We start from the raw sequence: 15134 nt of genomic DNA on the forward strand, positions 1-15134 counted from the left end.
TATTGAGATGATCATTCAGTTCTCCCAGAATCCCCAGCGCGAAACATCGTGGGAATCTCAAGCACAGTCCAGCCTGCTGGCGTTGCACAGCTCCCCCAGCAAGCCATTGCCATCCTCGGCGCGGGCGTTCCCACATTCAGCCCAGCAATTAGTCTCTGGCACTGCCATACAGCAGGTGGGGTGCACACACCGCAAGAGCCCTACTCACCCTGGGGAACCACAACCACCAGCGGCCCAATGCGGGGCGTGCTAGCAGTCACCTGGTCTGTCGCCTCTCATCCCCAGCTCCCTTCAGAAAACGCCCTCAGGTCGCACTTTCGCAGTGCACACCACCGCAACGTTCCTCCAACACCTGGCGGGGCCTAGCCTCCACTGCCACAGACTCCCCGGCGCTGAGCACCGTAACTGGCACTGCACCTCCGATGCTCCACTCCGTCGTCTCGCCAGTCGGGGCAGCAGACTCCAGTTCCATCGCAGCCGGACCACGCTGCGCAATCAGGCTACAGCTACCGACGTTGGCGTCCCTCCTCTGCTGCCTTGTTGCAGAGCTGTCCTCCGCTGTTCCGGCCGCTCCACACCGCCACGATCGCGCCAAGGCCTAGACCTTCTCTCTGGCTCGTGCCAGACAACAAACTTTTTTTCCCCATTATTTTTCTAAAGAGCACCGGCGAACAGGCCGACTCGAACAGGCTCCGCCAACCGTCCGTCCTCAAGGCTCCACCTCCTTGCCGCTCCACCTCTGCTCTGCTCCGCAGCCAGGGCCACCGCTAACTCCAGCCTAAAGCTGTCCGGCGGGGGCAGGGGCTCAAGGTCTGAAGGCCTCTGTAAGCTTTTCAGTACCCCTTACGAGGGTTCTCTTCGGATCCTTTTGCTTGGCCCTTCACCTAGCGGTGAGCATGGACGGATTATGAACTTTCGGGCCCCTGGGCCTGTCGCGTATGTGGAAGGGGGGTTTGGGGGTCCTTCCTCAGAAATGTTTTAATTTGTTTGATGTGATTTCCTGTATTCTGGTGCATTTTGGGGATGGCCAATTCTAAATTCAATCAGATTCATAGCCTACATCCTGATGTGTTGATATTGAGGCAATGATTTCATGCAAAGGCTTGGGCTTCAGGGTCCCCTGACCCCTTGGGCCCCCGGGCCTGGCCCGGTAGGCCCGTGCAGTAATTCATCCCTGGCGGTGAGGTCTTGCTCCTCCATGGAAAACGTGCCCATCTACAGGTGCTGCTTTGGAAAGCAGCAGACCGTCCTGATCCACCGGCTGTGGATATAACCGCGTTTGGAGGGAGTTAGAAGACAGGTATGAAGAAAGGAGAGGAACTTGCCCACCCTTGATTCTGTCCTGTTGCTCCTCCTGATTTGTTAGATGTTATCAGCTGTAACTGCAAAACTGTGTATACATGTATCTGGAAAGTGCAGCTGTAGGCCTGGCCTGTACTAATTATTGTTTCTGCAAAGGCAGTGATGTTACATGTGGCAATATATTTACACAGCAAAAACAGCAGAAGGACAGGGATGAAGAGTCTGGAGAAGATGGCGACAGGACAACGGATGAGGACAGTGAGGAGTAGAGGCTAGTTCTTCCCTTTGTTACTCAATTGTGAGTCACAGCAGAGGGCCAGTAAATAGCTATTTCCAAAATGATTGTGGAATTCAGAAATAACTTGAGAATCCAAATTATTCCTCAACACTGAAAATTTTTATCCTCCAAAAATCCGTCTAAATCGCCCCCAAAAACTCAGCAAAATCAGCTTAATGAGAGTAAAAACGTGACCAAACCAAGTTTAAATAGTGATTTTGAATCTTGAAAATGTCAGATATGGACTCAGCATCTCCAGTAACCCCTAAAAACATACTAACATGGTCCATTTTGGCCATAGGTGATTATGCTAATTTATGCTAATTAGCTCAATTACACAAATTGCCCAACATATGCAAATTAGCATCCGGCAGTTTCTGCATGCTGGGAACCCATACTATATATTTCCATCATAAAACTTTGGTGTACTCAACATTTCCGGGTTCACCTTTCTGTCCACTGGACTATAAGGTCGGGAGACAAAGCAGCAAATGTGCATCTTGTCTGCAGTCGTTCATTCAAGATCAACAGAGTAACGCAAGTAACGAACTCTTTGAAATTTCAGTAATTGTAATTGCGTTACTGGATTTACAAAAATACTTCATTACATGCTCGTTACCACTAAAAGTAGTGGAATTACAGTAACACGTTACTTTGTAACGCATTACTCCCAACACTGCCTACAGTACAACCGACAAGTAAAAAACATTTTACTTCTAGTAACACTGGATTTGGTATGTGTGCTTGCCTCCACACTAGAGCTTGATAATGTGCTCTTCTAATATGCCATTGAGCAGCATCACTTGTTGGTGGTAGAGCCTGCGATCCTCGACATTTAGAAAACAGAGTGGCTCTGGCATAGTGTTGTCACGATACCAAAATTATGACTTCGATACAATACCTGCCATAAATATTTTGATACTCCATACTGAAACGATATCCAAATCCTAAAATATCTGGAAAAGAACGCAGGCCTCCTCCAAGTGTATTGAGTCATTTGTGTTGAATTTGGTCAATTCTTGGTTTTAAACTTCTAAACTTCCTACATAATTATTATTTTTGTAGTCAGTAAAATAGTCGTTTGTGTGTGAATAAGTCCTTTATTGTTGTTATAGCTCATTTATATTGTGTGGAGTTTTGGCAATAAATTACCTTTAAATAGCTAAAGTAGGCTAGATCAAGGTCAGTGTTCAAATTACTGCATGCAAATCACTTAATGCTATGCAGAAGAGCCTAATCTTTGATGTAGGTTTGATGTACCCTAGGGCTTCCCGTTTTTATGGGATTTCTTTAACAGTTGCAAAGGGTCAAAAAGTGAAGATAGTCTTCTTTGCTCCCAGTGTAATTTAATAAGTATGTTTCAACCACTCAGGCCTTAATCAGATAGGCCTACACCATTATCTGTTGCAATATCTGTGCATTCCTACATAGTTAACATCATTTGCTACCACATAACAAATACCAAACAACAATACAAAAGTTTCTTACAAACTTTCATGCATACTTCTTAAATGTGCTGCAGTCAGATGGGTGTCCTAAAGACATAACTAGATCTTGAGCATCTATTACCAGTGTTGAATGAGCAGTTTTTGCAGTGATCACTACTGGACATTCCACATTGCTAGACAGCACTTGAGTGAGGATGACTTATTTCCACTTCACAAATAACCATCGCTATCTGCAATAGCTACAGTACAGGGACAATAATCAGTTCATAGCTGAGGATTTGTCCTAGGTCCACTTCCCTTTCAGCATCATATGCAGTAATGATGCACTGGAGAATGTTTTTTACAAATAATGCAATCTCCATAGCACTCTTCAGCACGACTCAAACATGCACACTCTTGCACTGTTCTGCATGGCTGGAATTTGAATGATAGAAAAGAGCACCAGTGAGATGTTTTAACTAGGCAAGCACAGTTGCCTTTACAGTAAAAAAAAATACAGTGTAAATCCTCTATAAAGACTGACAACTGTTCATAATAGTTAGTGACAAAATACTTTCTACAGAAAAAAGAGCAGTCACCTACTATTCTATCAATTTATTATCAAGGAATCTAATTTGTTTCTAAATGTCATACTGAATTTTAGCTATTATTTCAATTTAGATTTTAATTTTAGCTTATTTTAATTTGCTACTTGAGGGTCATTGGGGTAATTCCTGTCCTGTCCTACAACATATCTGATACATAAAGAGTATATTAATGCCTTATTTTTTGCAATTCCTATGATATCTGATGGCAAAACCAAAAACTATGTGAATCATGCTAATTATGCTAATTCACAAGCTTAAAACTCAAAATTGAGCTTGGTACACAAAATATTTGAATTCAGCACCCTCAAATTGTGTGAAATAGCCCCTTTACCGACTTTTCCTCAAATTTGCCAACAGGACTTTTTCTGAACTTTTGTTAGCTATCTGTTCTCCCTCTAATATCAGTAAGAAGCACTAAGCTAACGCACGCTTCAGACGGCACGACTCCCCCAGTCAAGGCTGCATAGCAACGGCAATGTTTCATAGTTTGTCTTCACCGAAATGGAGTTCGTGACACCAGAGCCTGTCTACGGAGGTGGCACTAACCCTGCGTGAAATCATCATGTTTGATAGGTTGTTAATACATTCTGAAAACGTTACTGTTCTGATCAAGGTCATGCAAAATAAAGCTATCGACTCAATATGATTCAGCCTCTGATTCCTAGTCTGCTTATTATTATCTGTTATTCGTGAAAAAAAATCTCATCTCGTCATGTCTTTAGTGTCTTCGTCGGCAATTTCTTTCTTTTTCAAATATCTCAATAACAGCCAACAAACTCACACAGTCAAACCAAAGTTAAGTCATGTTGAAAAGAGGCTGAACCTTGCAAACGATTTACATTTATAGACCACTGAAACAACGCATGAATCACACGTGAAAATGACCATCACGTTAGGTTGTGACTGGTTGGTTGTGAGCAAGCTCTAACGCCCTCCTCCGCCCGCGTACATCGGAACTAGCTCCCGGTTAGCATTAGTAATCGTTTACTACTTAAACGGCACCGACAATCAAAAAATCCAGTGGAAACTAGATGGCAGAAGTGTGTAGGCCAATCGGCCCACCAGCTTGTTCTACTTTGTCACCTACAGAGTTTGACAGGTACGATCTTTCGAAACGCCATGTTATTTCCCATAGACATTTGACGACCGGAAGTTGGATGGATATGGAAGTTACGGAGGTGGGACTTATTCTGGAGAGGTCTATTCAGGAAGTACATGACCGGGGGGAGAAAAATGTTGACAATCCCTATATGACCGCTTTGCTAGCTTCGCTAGCGGCGTTCATAATAATAACTATGTATACATATTAAGTCAATGGGTGGAGAGTTGTATAATCCAGTGGTTTTCACATTGGGCTCCCTCTATCTTATTGGCTGTACACAGATCCTTTGCCCCCAATCTGGGGCTTTTGTCTGTGACAGTATTGAACTGAATGTTGTATTTATTGAATTAAATCTTTCATAGCCAAAACCCATGTAATGAATACAAGTATTTATTACATTACAGATATACTTATAATTATTGTCTGTCATAGGGCCCAAATTTTCTAGCAGCGCCCTGCTTCAAGCAGATGGGGTCACAACATTGTAGGCTTAGGCTATGCAAGTATCACCACGCAATTGGCTCTAGATCAAAGATCAAATAATTTAGTCTTGCACACACATCACTAAACGTAATATAGGTAACAGTGTTAACTATAATTAACAACAGTGATGGAAATGAAGGAATGTTTCTGTCATTGTATGCAAATGAACCAGTTCTATTAGTCACACAATTGACTAAACTACACAAACAATTGCATGTGGGTACCCAAACTCTGCAGGACTCTGACGTGCATTAGTGCTAAAAAGAAAAAAACTGAAACGGGGTGGGTATAGGAAACAGGGGGTGGGGGTAGGAAACTGGTGTGTATAAAAGAGTAGCTTAATACCATCACTGGCCTGTTCCACTGGTGTCCGATCATGTCATTGGTTTCATATTCGATTTCTAGGGAGCTCTTCACTGAGCCAAAATACCTACGAACCAACAGATTTAGCAATTACAGCCTTCTGGACAATTGTGTTTCGTGCTTTGGGAAAACAGCAGTTACACCAGCATATGTGGCTGTGTATGTGTCTGCAATACTTGTTGTTATAATAACTGTTTGTGGCAATCTGCTTGTCATTACATCGGTGTGTCACTTCAAACAACTTCACACACCAACTAATGTGCTTCTCCTCTCTTTAGCTGTGGCAGATATTTTTGTAGGAATATTTGTGATGCCACTGCAATTCATCTGGCTGATAGAGTCATGCTGGTTTTTTGGGACAACCATTTGTGCTTTTTTCAATTTCATGTCATTCTATTTGGGATGTGCGTCTGTTCATAATGTGGCTCTCATTGCAGTGGACCGATACCTGGCTCTGAGCAATCCCTTTTTCTATTCAACGGAAATCACCGTGAACCTCATTATCTTTGTAGCATCTCTGAACTGGATGTTTTCTCTGGGGTACAACGTTGCTCTTCTGTACTGCAATGGTTTTTTCACTCATGCTCTAACACTGTGCCCAAGCGAGTGCCTCATTATGGTGAATGAAATATGGTCCTTTGTGGATCTTGTGGTTGTGTTTGTATTGCCATGCTCCATTATGTTAGTACTGTACCTCAAAGTCTTTGCCATTGCCAAGACACATGCCAATGCCATCACCAGGGTGGCTAATAGCAATCCAGATGCCAATAAGAGTGATGTGCCCAAACGATCTGAGAGAAAAGCTGCAAAAGTGCTTGGTATACTGGTGTCTGTCTTTTTGTTATGCTTGGTGCCCTTTTATATATGCAGCTTAATGGTTGAGATTATCCAAAGTCAGATTTTTAATGATGTGTTAAAATATATGACAACACTATTTTACTTGAATTCTTTATTCAATCCAATTATGTATGCTTTGTTCTACCCGTGGTTTCAAAAGAGCATGAAAATAATTGTAAGGTGTCGTATATGTAGCCCCGAGTCTTCTCTGCAGGTGAAGTGATTCAAGCCTTCAATCAACACAGTCACACATGCATGTCAGTCAAAACTTTTTTTCTTTCAGTTTTTCCTTACAGTTGCGGTTTGTTGTTTGGTTCGTATGTTTATGGTTATTATTCTGTTAAATTCTAATCACTAATAATTTAGGTATTCTTAGGCTTTGATTTTACTATAGCCTAAACTGTTCATTTTAATGTAATGTTTATTGAAGTCGCTTGGACAAACATGGTTATGTCTGATCACATCAATAACAGACCGTGGCCTACTGGTCAGGGAATCTGACTTGTAGCCTAATCAAAAGATGGCCGGTTTGATCTTTGACTGGTAGAGAAAATGTGTATGGGGCAGCACTCTTCCACATCCACGGATGAAGTGCACTTGTGTAAGGTAGCCAACCCCCAACTGCTCCCCGGGCGCTGGATCAAACACTGCACTACTCCAGTGTGTGTTCCTAATGAGCTCAACGCTCCTGGTGTGTGTCTATGTGTACACTAGAGGACTGAGCGGGACTGATTTTTCAGTCCCGCGCCCGCCCTCCAGTGGCGGTTCTAGAGATTTTTTCCTGGGGTGGCGAAGGGGTGGCATGAGGTTCCAGGAGGGGGGCCATGGACATTATTCAAAACTTAAAATTCCACGGATTTTATTCAATATCACCTGACTAACATATGCATTTGTCATGTATACAGACCTTACTGTCCTGTATCTGACCCTAGGCAGATGGGTCAGGCCCTTGAGTCGTTGATCTGCTCGAGGTTTCTAACTATGTATCTCTCTTCCTGTTACCCATGGGCCTTCTTTTCTTTTCTTCTCTTTTCTTTTCTCTGATTGTCTAACACTCTGTAAAGCGATACGAGACATGTGTAATGTTTTGCTGCTCTATAAGTACAATTAAATTGAAATTTAATTGAAATATGTTTTGTTCTCTACACTACATAACACGAGGTGGGAGGCCAATCGGAGATGTAGCTGGTGTTTTGGATGGTGTGGGTATATATATTATATGTGAATTTCTTTTTCTGTGTAATCACTATACAGTCTGTGTAGTCTGTGCTTAAATTATAGTGTCAAAAAGAAATTCTAGGGGGGTTTGGAGGTATGTTAAAAAATTACCCCCCAAATGATGTCTTCTAGTGAGTTTTGAGGGAATATAGACACATTTATAAAATAAGCCATCAATAGATTTAGGTTATCTGGATTGAAACAAGATTCTGAGGATTTGGGGGTATGCTCCCCCGGAGACATTTTTTAAAACATGACCCCTCAAATGATGTCTTCTAGTGAGTTTTGAGGGAATATGGACACATTTAGTTATAGAAAATAATCCATCAGTAGAATTAGGTTATCTGGATTGAAACAAGATTCTAATGCAGAATTGTTGCAATGATAACTATGACTGTGACTGTCAAAACATTTCCATCTGATTCAATAAAGACTCCTTAAATAATCCTTTTTGGATTTATTATAATACATATAATTTAAAAACAATTTTACAATGTACATAACAAGAATGTAATTCTTACTCTACCACCTCAATAATAAACATGCAAACACACACACTGGTGGACAGTAACTAAGTACTGGGTATGGGTATCTAATTCATTTATTTCATTCTTTGGAAGGTTTTTACTTCAACCCCCATTACAATTAAAGGCCAAATATCTTTAGCAGGGATTAGAAATGGTTCAAAGAATGAAAATGAAAACAAACACATTTTTTGGATGGACGTAACTGAAAATGGGAACAAAACCAATTTCAGTTCTTCCGGAGTGAAAACGTTATTTTCAATTTTAGATAACTGGTTAATAACGATATTTATCGTTCCGTTTAACCTTTGTTTGAATATTATTCAAAACTCCATAGGCTTGGAAAGTCACCTGCTCACACAGTGTTCCCCAGACCCCTTATAGGATGAATTTAGTCAGATGTCATGAATCGGTATCTCCCCTGTATAAATGGCTAGAACTACTAGTTGATAAAAAAAATATCCAACACTATCTAACTGCCTTTTCCAAGTATGTAGTCTAAATTACTGAAACAATTTGTGAAATAAAATAGGCTACCAGAGACACTAGGCAAATATATTATATAGGTATTATATTATAATATTATGATATCAAATAATGTTTTTGCTCAGAACGAACCTAAGGTATTAAAGTACCTTTATATAGATAGATAGATAGATTACTTTATTCATCCCCAAAGGGAGATTATGGTGTTACAGCAGCAATTAATAATATAAACATATATCACACATAAAAAATACATACAAGTTAAAAAAATAAATACAAATGGATATATTCTCTGTTAAAGAGGTTGTAAACTGCATTGACTCTCAGCATAAGATTTTCTCTCATGGCACAAAGGGGAGTTGTTGTAAATAGTTATGGTAGTGGGCAGGAATGATTTTCTATAACGCTCCTTGCTACAGCGAAGTTGGAGCAACCTCCAGCTAAAAACACTCTGTTGTTTGACCAGTAGTTCATTCAGTGGATGTGAGGTGTTGTCCATAATGTTAAGGAGCTTTTGCAACATCCTAACTAACTCTAGGGGTTCAAGTGTACTTCCAATTACAGAGCCAGCTCTTTTAATCAACTTGTTGAGTTTTTTGGTGTCATTTGCTCTAATACTGTTACCCCAGCAGATGGCTGCAAAGAAAATGGTACTAGAAACAGCAGACTGGTAAAAAATGTTCAACATCCTGCTGCACACATTAAAAGACCCAAGCTTCCTCAAGAAGTATAGCCTGCTCTGTTCCTTCCTATAAACAGCCTCAGTGTTGCACTTCCAGTCCAGTTTGTTATCCAGATGTACACCCAGATATGTGTAGTTTTCCACTACCTCCACCTCATCCCCCATGATGGAGACAGTGTTCAACTTTGTCCTAGCCCTCCTAAAGTCCACTACTATCTCTTTGGTCTTGGCCACATTTAAGAGTAGGTGGTTGTTTCCACACCACGCCACAAAGCTGTTCACCAGTTCTCTATACTCAGTCTCCTCCCCATCCTTCACACACCCTACAACTGCAGAGTCATCAGAGTATTTCTGCAGATGACAGTTTGCAGAGTTGTACTGAAAGTCTGAGGTGTATAATGTGAAGAGGAAAGGAGAGAGTACAGTCCCCTGCGGTGCTCCTGTGCTGCTAACCACCTTCTCGGACACACATCCTCCCATCCGTACAAACTGTGGTCTTTCCGCCAGGTAATCAACAATCCATGATGTTATGGATGTCTCCACCTGCATCCTTTGTAGCTTCTCTCTTAGCAAAACAGGTTGTATGGTGTTGAACTGGAGAAGTCGAAGAACATTATTCTCACTGCACTACCAGCTTCATCCAGGTGGTTGTGGGCTCGCTGAAGCAGGTAGATGATGGCATCTTCAACACCAACCTCACGTTGGTAGGCAAATTGCAGTGGGTCCATTGAGGTGGTCACCTGAGGTCTGAGGTGTGCCAACACCAATCTCTCCAACACTTTCATGCAGTGTGATGTTAATACTAGAGATGCACCGATTGCAATTTTCTGGGCCGATACCGATTTCCGATTTTTCATAGAGTTTGACCTGCCGATACCGATTTTAGCCGATTCCGATTTCATTTCTTCTAACCATTTTACAGCACACACACAAATAGTTATTTTCTATTTTTTCTTTGATAGAACATGTTAATATAGACATGTAATCAACTTATCAATAATGAAATGTCTGTTAAAAAAAATGGAACCGGTGAGCAGACAGATTCTTCTTCAAGTCTAACTTCAGCTGCAGTATCAAATTATGGATTAAGTTAAGTTATGGAACACCCATTTTATTCTTCTCACATCCAATATCCAACTAAAGATATAAGAACAATTTTCATGATAGGCCTACATTTGAACCTGCTACCATGTCATATTTTCATATGCATTGATGAATTTATGGGAGGGCGAGGGAAAAGTGGTAGTAGCCTAGGCTATCACGCAATCAACAGGTGAGAAGTGCTAATAGCGATTAGGTGCTCCACCATATATGAAAACAGTGCACGTCTGTTTTGCGGTGAAAAAATTAAATCCAAATTCCGGTTAAATGCATCAATTAGGCTATATAAACTTTCAGAGACGGCTGATTCAGTATTCAGAGCATCAATTTTCTTCATTGTAGGCTACTATGTCAAAAGCAACTTTAACGTTTGTTTGCCTTTCTAATAGGCTATCGTTTGTTCACTTCACGACATCCACTTCTCAATCTGCTAGACAGGGTATTTTAAGGCATAGCCCTAGTCTACGTGCAGTAAATACTTTGAGTATTTTTTTTTAAGTGGAGTAGAACTACTAGGGCTACTGTATGTCGCTGCTTATCTACATCTTATTATGTAGCCTATGATCGCTAAACTTTGATTATTTTTAATGTCGCAATCGGTTATCTCCGTTCAGCAGCGCTTGTGGTTCAGCTGTGGGCACGCAATTAGCGGCAGTGACGGGCGGTGATGAGCGATGTTTACGTAGCCTATAATGAAGTGACAGCTTAGTAAATTCCACGCAGTAGGCCAATGGCAAAGCACAGCGTTTGCTGCATAGAAAAACTCAGTAGCCTATTAGCGCTTGCTTTGTAGCCCTACATCCAGCCCTGAGTGTTGGTTGCTAGCTTCTTCAAACTTTGCAAACTCAGCTGGGTGTTGTTACAATTGCGGCGCACTAGTGCATTTGACCGGCATAAAATCGGCATGTCTCAGACTGACCGGCCGGTCACCGGTCATGGCCGATTCCGGTCACCAGCCGATCTATCGGTGCATCTCTAGTTAATGCCACTGGTCTTGCTACGGGCATGAGTAAGTGCAGTGCCAAATTTGACGTGGTTTGAATAAGAAATGCAAAAGATATCGTTAAATATATCGGTAAAAGAAGCACACTTTGGCTTTCGCTGCTAGCCACTCCCCCTCCAACACACCACTGTACTGTAAGCTACCAGTGAGGATAGAAGCAGGGCTTTGGCAGAGCTGGATCAGTGTAGGTTACACGGGTAAAAACTTAACATGTCTGACCTCAACAATAGAGTGAACACGCCAAGACACACAGGTATGCAGTGGCTCTTCAAAATTACGTAAAAAATGATGTGCAATAATCGGACACTTCCAATAGCCCAGGCTACTTTGGACTGTCTTTAGTAAACTTTGAATAAGCAAACGACATTTCCAACTGCAAGGTCTTAAATTCAAACGAGCGATAATGGTCCCGAATTAAAGAATGTCTCAGAATGCCACACATGCAAAGCATAACCAGCGACAAGCAACGAGTGGCAGACAGAGTGTGATGTCACATATGAATAGCCCAGGCTACTTTGGACTGTCTTTAGACTTTGAATAAGCAAACGACAATTCCAACTGCAAGGTCCTAAATTGAAACGAGCGATGATGGTCCCGAATTAAAGAACGTCTCAGAATGCCACACATGCAAAGCATAACCAGCGACAAGCAACGAGTGGCAGACAGAGTGTGATATGACTTATAGGCCACCAGAGACTGTTTTTGAGTCACACCGTTGCAAATTTCATGTGATGCATCATTCCACAAAATGGTTTGTTTTTTTCTATCATCAAGTTCTTCAATAGGCTAAGCATATAGCCTTGACTCAAAACAGCTGTTAGGATTATGTAATTTTGATTTGTAAAAAATGTCACATGTAGCCATGCTTAAATTCTGCTCACTTCACATGTATTATATTATTATATTATCTGTAGGCCTATTCATTATTGAATGCTTACCTGAAATAATGTTTTTCCCTATTCTATTTTCAAAGCAGGCCTACCTGCAGGCATGTAATTGGGCTACAGGAATAGCATGTTTGAACGGGCACTGCACTAGTAATAAATAAAGACAAATAAAGAAAATAACAATTGGGCAACATGTTTTATGTTCAAATTCATTCATTTTATTTAAATTAGCACTGGTTAAAAAGAATACAACAGGAACAAATATTTAACACTGGAACAGATATTGGAAACATTTCAATAACACTAAAAATAACAATGTAAACAGTAACAGTAAACAAACAACAAAGAAAAAAACTGACTCAGGTGTCACTTTCACAGTGATGGCATGTGTAGCTGTCTCCGCCAAGGGTACACTCTACGTGTGACCACATGCTACACTTGGAGCAGGCCACCCATTTCTCTCCCGACCGTGACCTTGAGAACCATTCGTCACACACCAGGCATTGGGTGTCTTCTGTGCTTTTCTTCTTTCTTTTTCCTCCTTCCTTTTTCTCTTTCACAATCTTCCTCTTCACCTTCATGGAGGATCTTATTTTCTCATCTTCAAGGGTATTCTTTACAGGAGTGTCAGTGAGTATTTCCGTGGTCCTTTTCCTCCGACGGTGACCATTGGCCTTTCTGGGGCCAGCTTTTGGATGAGGCCTGATTAGTTCAGGACTAAACGTTGGAACATGCTGAACCTGGTAAACATAAACACACAAACACACACATAAACACACAAACACACACACACATACACGGGTATGAATATTTCATTTCCAGAATTTTATGTATAACTTGAAATGAAATAAATTTCTCTTACTTCTGTGATGATTTCCTCCTCTTGTAAAGATAGAGGAAATAAGGTCAGGGTTACTTCACTAACACCCTCTGAATTTACAGTCACTGTTGGCCCTGTAAAAGTAACAAAAGAATCAGGGGCGGACGGCCCAGGTGGTGTGAGGGCGGTGGACGGCCCAGGTGGTGTGAGGGCGGTGGACGGCCCAGGGAGAGACTCATCTGGAGGGGGCCTGTCAGTCACCGATGCCGGGAGAAAATCCTCTTCCTCAAAGATAGAAGGATTGAGCGGCCAGATTCCAGTACTCTTAAACCCCTTCTTCACATTCAGGGGTGACGCTGCCAGCAGCAAGATGTTGTTAAGTGACTGTTTGCCCAGCATTCTCCCGGTGCCACTTGTCCATCTCCTCGTTGAAGAGCCTCTTTACCGGACCGTAGACAGACTTGTCAAGCGGCTGCAGATGGTGAGTGCAGTGTGGTGGAAATGAAAGCATAATCACCCCATTGGCCCTACAGAAGTTTATAGCTTCAATTGAGATGTGAGAGCTATGGTTATCCAGGAGCAGCAACACTTTGTTCTTCTCTGATGCCCGGGTGTGGTTCACAAAATGTTGCAAGTAGACAACAAAGTCCTTCTCCATCATCCAGCCACTGCCATTGGCTGTGCCGATTGACCCCTCTGGCCCACCACGAATAAAATGTGGAAGGAATTTCTTCCAGGGAAAGATGAAATGGGGGGGGGATAATGTTACCAAGAGCATTCCCTGCCAGTGCCATGGTAATAAGAACCCCCCTCTCCGCTGATGTAATGCTCCCCCCTCGTCTTTCCCCCTTCGTTGCAACAAGGAAGCCAGGTTTCTGGACAGTGACAAGCCCTGTCTCATCCATATTCCAAATGTCTTTAGGGTGAAAGCTATGTCTGCTATAGACAGTTGACAGGTTTTTAAAGAAGGACCCCACGTTCACTTCATTGAAATTCGTTGACCTGTACAAACTTGTAGCCTGAGGCCTTCTAATGGAGAGAATGGGGTGCCTCCGCATGAAGTTGGTGAACCAACTAGCACTCGCCTTGCCATTTTTGGTCCACTGCTGTGGAAAAGGCATTCTGTAACATTTGGCCAATTCAAAAGCCAATTTCCGAATCTACAACGATAAAGAAATTCAAAATTAGTTGATAATGCAGTTGTACTTTTATAAAATATCCCATGTATAATTTAATAATTTCATGATTTGAAGTTAAAGGCTGTTGAAAATACATTAAGCCTACAGAAAATGTATGTGCAACAAAATATCTGTTATGGATTTGTAATACTGGCTTATTTGTCATGCCTGACCTGGTCTCTCCCTATTATTTTAAGTGCATTCCTACCTCTTTGGGGGGTAGCCCATAATACAAGGCTGCCGCTCTCCTGATATATGATACCAGACTGAGCTCCTGGTCATTAGTAAAAACTGCATTGCTGCTCTTGTACCCTACTGAGGGCAGTGGGCCCTCATCAGCAAACTCTCGCCTTTTTTTCACATATCGGGCCAGTGAAGCAACAGGAATCCCAAACTACACAGCTACCTTCCTAATTGACCTGCCCTGGTCTACCACTTTTGAGGCCCTCTCTAACAGTTGTCCTGGCACTCCCCTATTCGTTGTCCTAGCTCTGTAGTGGGGCATCCTGCAACAGGTATAACATAAACATAAACATAAACTCCATACAGGCAACACACACACACACACACACACACACACACACACACACACACACACACACACACAGCCTTTGCATATGCCTTTATTGTATTTAAATGAATTATGTGACTGCACACATCTTAAAAAGGGTGTATCAACTGTACCCGTTGTACCACCTTGATTATCTGACAACATGCTAGGTTATTCTTATAACATTCACGTTAGAAAAAATATTCATTAATAATACACAGTTCAAATATCACAAATATCAAATTTTATTTTAATTTGCTTTCTATGCTGGATAATTACGACTTCT

At 41.7% G+C, this 15134-nt stretch overlaps 1 protein-coding gene across 1 annotated transcript; it reads left to right on the plus strand.

Moving 5' to 3' along the window:
• The first annotated feature begins 5701 nt into the window (after positions 1-5701).
• On the plus strand, positions 5702-6622 carry LOC143110003 (trace amine-associated receptor 13c-like). Its single transcript, XM_076272821.1, has one exon. It carries the CDS (start codon positions 5873-5875, stop codon positions 6620-6622), a length of 750 nt encoding a protein of 249 aa, XP_076128936.1. The 5' UTR covers positions 5702-5872.
• Positions 6623-15134: the final 8512 nt, after the last annotated feature.

The sequence above is a fragment of the Alosa pseudoharengus genome, unplaced genomic scaffold (assembly GCF_046254945.1).
Source record: "Alosa pseudoharengus isolate Yale_2024_CS ecotype anadromous, Long Island Sound unplaced genomic scaffold, YU_APseudo_1.1 YU_APseudo_1.1_scf_7, whole genome shotgun sequence".
Lineage (NCBI taxonomy): Eukaryota > Metazoa > Chordata > Actinopteri > Clupeiformes > Clupeidae > Alosa > Alosa pseudoharengus.